General features: G+C 46.9%; 1 protein-coding gene across 1 annotated transcript in view; it reads left to right on the top strand.

Moving 5' to 3' along the window:
• Positions 1 to 3,204: 3,204 nt before the first annotated feature.
• Positions 3,205 to 6,826, top strand: part of VAPB (VAMP associated protein B and C) — a 30,743-nt gene continuing 27,121 nt past the window's right edge. The window contains exon 1 of the mRNA XM_039563504.1: positions 3,205 to 3,549. Coding sequence (XP_039419438.1) covers positions 3,492 to 3,549 — 58 coding nt within the window. The 5' untranslated portion in view covers positions 3,205 to 3,491. The remainder of the gene's footprint in view (positions 3,550 to 6,826) is intronic.

Raw genomic sequence — 6,826 nt, 5'->3', positions numbered from 1 at the left:
CTCTTGTTTGTTAGTACAGCCAGCTGGTTGGTAACTTGCTTTTTTTAAACCACTGCTCTGCTGCTTATGTAGTACCCAAAAATATGGAGTTGGCTGCAGTTAACTCACTTGTCTTACATGATGTTTAAAAGATGTGGCTTTGTTGTTTCAATCTGGGGTACACATCTAACATGTTGACTTAATAGCAGCCTTCAAAAGCTAAATAAACAAAAAATTCCTGCTTCTGAACCGCTGTTTCACCTGAAAAGGTTGGATACGAGCTTTTACTAAGCAAGGGGGTGCAGTTCCTATGCAGGAAACACATACTGTGTCATCTTTTGTTTACCAGAGAACTGGAATAAGTTAAAGTTACCATTACCTGCTATTTTGAAGTTATCCTATTAGATGTGAGCAAACTGCTTTTGAAGAGTGTCAGATGGGTTTGTCTAAGATGGCATGAACGTGCATTGGGGAGAGGATAAGAAGGGTAGACACAAGGAATATGCTGGAATAGAGAGAAAAAGATATTTGCATATGTTTGCATAGGGAATCTGGGGAACTAAATGCAAACTACCTGATTTGCACATACACAATGAGAATGTTTCATTTGGATCAAGTCTTTCATAGCTTCTAAGGTGGAAATTTTGCAACAGATGAACTTGTTCTTTAAAATTGTTTCAGTACAAAGTTTTTTGGTGCTCTCAAGCGTTTCCCTGTAGTGTTCATCCCAATTTTCTCCTGTTAATCAAAAACCCACGTGGGCAACAAATTGCCTTTTAGTCTTGTGGCCGAATTGTTGCCAAAGAGGGCTGCCTGTGGAACAGGGATGTGGTATTGCAGGTGACCTCCACGCACACCGATTTCAGTGAATCTGACCTACACAGCATTAAATGTACACACATTATTTACATGCAACAAAACCCTGACAACCTACATTCATTAGACTTCATAAACTTTCAACTTAAACAAGGCTGTGCTTTATAAAACCTTCAGCCTGGATGAAAACGTGGGCGAGTCCTTCAAATACAAACAGGTAAGTTCAGAGCTGCCAATTAGGGCAAGGTGATACATCTTGGCAAATCCTTTAAGAGAAGGATCATCAAATGCTTCAGGGAGTTCTTTGTACTTCTTTCAGGAAAAGTAAAACTCAGAAAGGTCGGGGCAGCAACACTTAATAGTTGTTTACTTTAGAGTTTTTTATTGTGCATGACTATATGCTGTGTAAAGTTTTCTCTCTTACTCCTTGCCATTAGTTTGCAATTAATTTACAGCTATGTATAAAGCTTGTCTTTTCTACTAATTACTGGTCCAAGAATGCCTGGCTTACAGAGGGAATCTGTTTATAAAATAAAACCTCAGAGATTAGGTAAAAGAAGGTAACCTTCCCACAGTACCAGCCAAGAAAGCTGCAAAGTATGAGCGAACTCAATTCTCTCCTGCCTTGAGATCTAAAATGTTATGACATAACCTGTAGTTTAGGCTAAAAATTACCCCCCCACACCCCTCGGAGCAAAAAAAGAAAGTGCACCCCTGTATGAAATATGACCATTCTTTCTCCAAAAGAGAAAGAATTTAAGGAAGAAAAGCAGTATTTGAGTGTATTGCCCTGCAGTGCTGATGCTTAAAAAAATCAGTCCCACTGTCCTGGCTGGAAAGAGTTGTCAGGTTTCACTTGTATTATGCAAAACTAAGAGTTTTGTACTAAATACAACTATGGGTTTGGTTTGTTTTGGCATGGAATGAAAGATGTCTCACAACAAAAAGGATGAAATGGGATTGGAGGTAGTAAAGCACATGAGCAGAAAAACAGGGATTGTGGTGGACAGAAGCAGCTGAAGGTGTGGTATAAACACTGCAGATGTGCTCAGAGCAGTGAATGCCACTGTCCTCCTTAGGGGTGTTCATTTTAACATATACATCCCTCATCTGACATTGCTCTTACTGCCGGAAAGGAGAGCAACACTCTTGTTATAATTCTAGTTCTTTTTAAGTACCTTATGCATTTTTGGCATTTATTGAGTCAAACAACATGATACAAAGAATTTGTGTGAGGGGGAGGTGCACTGCATCACGTAGATTGTATTGGTGTGAGAAAATGAATTTTCACAACATTTTAACATTTTTATTCACCTCTCACCTGTTTGCTCATCAGCCCTGCCTGGGACCAAACATAACCATGTGCTTTGAGTTGCTGTTCTTTGGAAGCTTTTTATTTCTGCAAATGGCATCTCCTCCTGAAGTCCTGCATGTATAAAGTCCAGTATGTATAAAGTCCAGTAATGTACATAAATTATCAGTTTTTAAGACCAGCATGTTTCTAACAGGGGCATCCCAAACTCCTGCCTTTGAGAGGTTACAGCAATGCTTTATAAATTCTTAGGAACTTTTCAAATTTTTAAAACAACCTGAGGAGAGAGGGGAGCAAAAAGCGTAGTGTTGCTGTAATTACACTAGCCTAGGGCTATCAATAAAGCAGCACTTTATATTAAATCATGCTGTGCATTTTAAAAATGCTTTAAACCTTTGGAGTAAAACCCAACCAACCAAAACTAAACACAAACAAAAAAATCCCCAAAACACAACCACCACAAACCATCCCAAAACAAACAAACACAAAAACCCTAACGAGCAACCCAAAACTTTGGTTACTGTTAAGAAAGGGGAGGGGGGATGTCTTAAAATCTGAGGTGACCTGAAGTTCTGGTTTTATTCATTAAAAAGCGAGTATTTCCTGCAGCTCGATGCCCGTTCCCAGGGTTGCCCTGGCGCTGTAGCGCTGCGCCCCGAGCCCTGCGGACACGGCAGCTCCTCCTTTTCCCGGGAGCGCTTCCCTGCCCGTCCCCGTGCCTGGCCGGAGATCCCGGCGGCGCTGGAAGCCGCGGAAGGGCGGCGAGGGGCCCGAGGGCTTCCTCTGCAGTCCTGAGGCCACACGGAGTAGAGGCCTGAAATAACACGCTGCTTGAGGATAACAAGGCGTTTATTACAAATCACGCTTTCCAGTGACGATTAAACGTTATTTATTAGCCCTCTTTCTTTCCGTAAGGCTCCGGGGGGGCACCTCCGGCCACAGAAGCGCCCGAGGAGCACCGGTACGGAGCCTCCCCCCACGGCCCCTCACGGCGGAGCCGGGCTCACGTCAGGCGGCGCCGCAGCCTCTCCGCGGGCCCCTCCGTGCTGCATCATCCCGCCTCCCGCCCGCCCTGCCCGGCAGCGTGTGCGCCGCCAGCCGCCGCCCGACCGCCGGCCGCGCCTGTCCCCGCTCCGGGGCCGCCGGGAGAGTGTGAACAAGCACCCGGGCGAGGGTGAAACAGCACCCGAGCGACGAGCGAACGACCAGCCGGGACAGGGTGAACCGGCACCCGGGAGAAGGGTGAACCCGCTACCGGGCGCGCCCCCCGCCCGCCTTCCCTCCTCCCTCCCTTCCTCCCTCCCTCCCCTCTTCCTTCCCCTCCCTCCCCGTCCCTTCCTCTCTCCGCCTGGTGCCGCCACCGCCGAGGAGGAGGAGGAGGAACATGGCGAAAGCGGAGCAGGTCCTTAGCCTCGAACCGCAGCACGAGCTCAAATTCAAAGGTACGAGGCGGCCGCCGCCATCGCTCACCGCCGCTCCCCGCGCTGGGCGGGCGGCGCGGCCGCGTTCGGGCCCCGCTCCCCGGCAGCCATTTTCCGGGGGCCGGGCACCGCCGGTAGATAAAATGTCCTTCAGCGCCGCGCCCGCCGCCCCGCTGGGCCCCCCCCCGGCCGCCGTGGAGCCGCCCCCAGCCCGCGGGGGTCCCCCCGGCCGCCCTCAGCGCTGCCGCAGCCGCGGCGCGGGTGGGGGCGGCTCGCGGGGCCGGCGCGGGGGTGTCCCGGCCGCCGCCTTCCCCGGCCGGCCGCGGGAACACCGGGCTCTGCCCGGCTGACCTTCCCGGGGGCGGCGGCCCGGGAGAGGGGGGGACCCCGCGGGGCAGCGGCGGGAGCAGGGGTGCGTTCCCCCAGGCGCCGCCGGGGGTGTGTGCGCGGCCCCGGCCGGAAGATCTGGTGCTGTAATGTAGGACAGCGATGTCCGTGAGGTAGGACTGGGAACCCAGGTGTCACAAACCCTAGGAATGGATAAAGGGCTTAATCAAACGACAAAACCAGGAAATTGCTAGCTGTGATGCTGTTTAAGTGCTTTGCGTGGCTCTTCGGTATAAAATCTAGAGGGAGGAAGGATGTTGGGAATAAGATAAGAAATAAGGGTTTCTTCTGTAACGTGTCCCAGGCACTGTGGGGTTGTAATCGTGTCTCTGGCCAAAAACACGAGGCCCCTGGCCAGGTGCTGGGCAGCACTTCCTGGCTTTTCCTGCTTATTATTATCATTATAATTTAGTGAGCCGTTTGGCTAAATAAGTCACGAATAGTCTGCCTGTGTGAAAATCCATCCTTTAAATAAAAGTCTTGAATGGGTTTGGGCTTCCACTGGCACTGAAACTCCTGTCTTGCAGCCTGACAGCACAGCTGTAATACAATATTCTGGGATTACAAATAAGCAATCAGAAAGTTTATTTATGCGACCAAAGTCAGAGGTGTTTTATAGCTTTGCTTGATTTTCTGGCAAATATGCTTTTTTAAAAAATAGAGATTCATTTATTGGCCTCTGGTAAAAATAATACTCCTTTAAAAAAAGCTTTCATGTACATTTTTAAATATAGGGGAGGTCTTTACCAGTTTTTGTTAGTAAGTATATTTGAACTAATAATATGAAGTGGGTTTTATCAAACAGCCTGTTAATAAACACTGGGGGGAATGAATATATCTTTGTTGTAAGCTGAAGTTGTTATGGCAGCAGTATCAAACATGCTTAAGAAGGAAACTATTGTTGTTTTGACATTCTTTGTGTTAAGTATGATTAGATGAAGATCAGCTCTTGTTCTGGATAAAATTGCTTTCAGCAAACAAGCAAATCCAAGCTCAGGTGGGCAAAAAGTGGGGCCTTAATTGGCACTGACTTGCTAATGAGACATAATTGTGGTTCAGGGTTTGTTTTTCTTTCTTCATTTCATCACAGGTAGATACAAACCTTGCCAGACTCTGTTTTTTCTTGAAGTAATGATAATTTGTCAGGCTGTCTTTCTTTCAGATGGGGTTCTGGGCTAAATAACCAGCAGCCATTGAAGTTAAATCAACTAGCCATAGCACTTTTGGTTGCCAGATCTTTAGCCAGCAATGCATACTCCTTATAACACAGAATGCTACTTGACTAACTGCAGCTATTAAATGGCTTAGTTTCAAAGTACACTTAAATATTAATGTTCAAACAGACTTAATGCTGCCGGCAGCATTCATATGCTTTGGCAGTACCTCTGCCTTACAGTCCTTTCTAGCAAGCAGTGCTGACCGCTGCCCTTCATTCAGGAAACACCAGGTTGAAGTATTCATGAAGTAAATTCTGCTCTAAGCATTTCTTGCCCTACTGATCTTGTGATGACATACCTGCCTGGTGATATGGCTGAAATGATATTGTCACCTTTGTAAATAGTTGCATTTGTTTCCAGATTGTTCCTTGGCCCCGTCCTAGTAGATCCAGACTGACAGAGGTCATGGAGCTGCTGACTGGTACAGGCGCCTCATGGTGTGTGCTGAAAGACCTGGTGCTTAATGTAGGAAAATGAGATTGGACCATAAACCAAACACTGGAAATGGTGAAGGGCTGAATCCAAATGCAGACAGGTAGAAAAAGCAGGAAATTGTTCGCCTGATGCTTTTTAAAGGCTCTGTGTAGCTCTTCAGTATAAAATTTAGAGGAAGGTAGGATCTTGGGAATAATATAGCAAATGAGGATTTCTTGTATGATGTGTCCCATTCACTTTGGGGTTGCAACCATGGCCTGCACTTTCATTTCTGAAGGGCTGAAGACCATTTTAAAGAAGCTTTTGCAGCCCCTTGGTTTTGCAGTGAATCTCATAAATTCGTTTGGTGCTCTGTTTCAAAATACTGTGCTTGCGTCTCGTTTGAAAAAAATATCAAAGGAGTTTTTCATGCTGGAATTTTTTTTCACAGCATGTGAACATGAGCAGGGGTTGTCTTTCCTCCCGCCTCGCATCTCCTACAGCAGAGCACACATACTCCAAAATAGCATCAGCGTGTGCTGTGCTGAAATGCAGCTGTGAGTCGTGGGAGGCTGGACACCATTAGGTGGCTGAAGGTGCCCATTTCCTTGCCCTGGTCTTTGATGCCATGTGAAATAGGAGCTTCTCTGTCTTGCCAGTGACTTCTTCCACTTTTTGGTTGCTGTAGGTTTGCAAAAAAATTATCCAGCTAAAGGTTTACAGCTCAGCCTTTACTGGTAACAAATGGTGAAAAAGAACATTGTTGTTGGTATATGTGACATTTACATTTATGTTTCCCTTTCTTCTTTTTTTCTATCTAAGAGATGACATCAATCTGCCGAGAATTTATTACAACATTCAGGGCTCTGACTTTAAGAATTGCTAGATTTAAACCTGGACAAGGATGTGGAATTGTGCTGCAGGATGCCTCCTGCACCTGGCAGGATTGCTGCCCACCAAGGCTGATCTGTCTTTTCACCATATGTGCCCACCAGGAGTAGAGATCGGCTGTTTAATGTCAGCAAGTAAAATTTTGTTAAAATACAGCATATTATAGAACTCCCCTGGGTTTGTAGTGTTGGAGATGTTGCTGCATATTTGCAGATGTAGGGTGCTGGGGCAGTGCTGCTCAGGAGGGGTGGCACGGATGGGAGGTGGCAGAGGCTGAGGGACATTTTGGTAGTGTTTCTGGAGGTTTGCTCCAGGTTAGGCTGGACTTATGACTCAGCACTCTGTCCGTGCTCCCCAAGTGGCTCCCGGCAGTACTGCCAAACAGGGAT

The sequence above is a fragment of the Corvus cornix genome, chromosome 20 (genome assembly GCF_000738735.6).
Source record: "Corvus cornix cornix isolate S_Up_H32 chromosome 20, ASM73873v5, whole genome shotgun sequence".
Lineage (NCBI taxonomy): Eukaryota > Metazoa > Chordata > Aves > Passeriformes > Corvidae > Corvus > Corvus cornix.
Note: the sequence above shows the minus strand (reverse complement) of the source record. Positions and strands in the feature narration are given on the sequence as shown.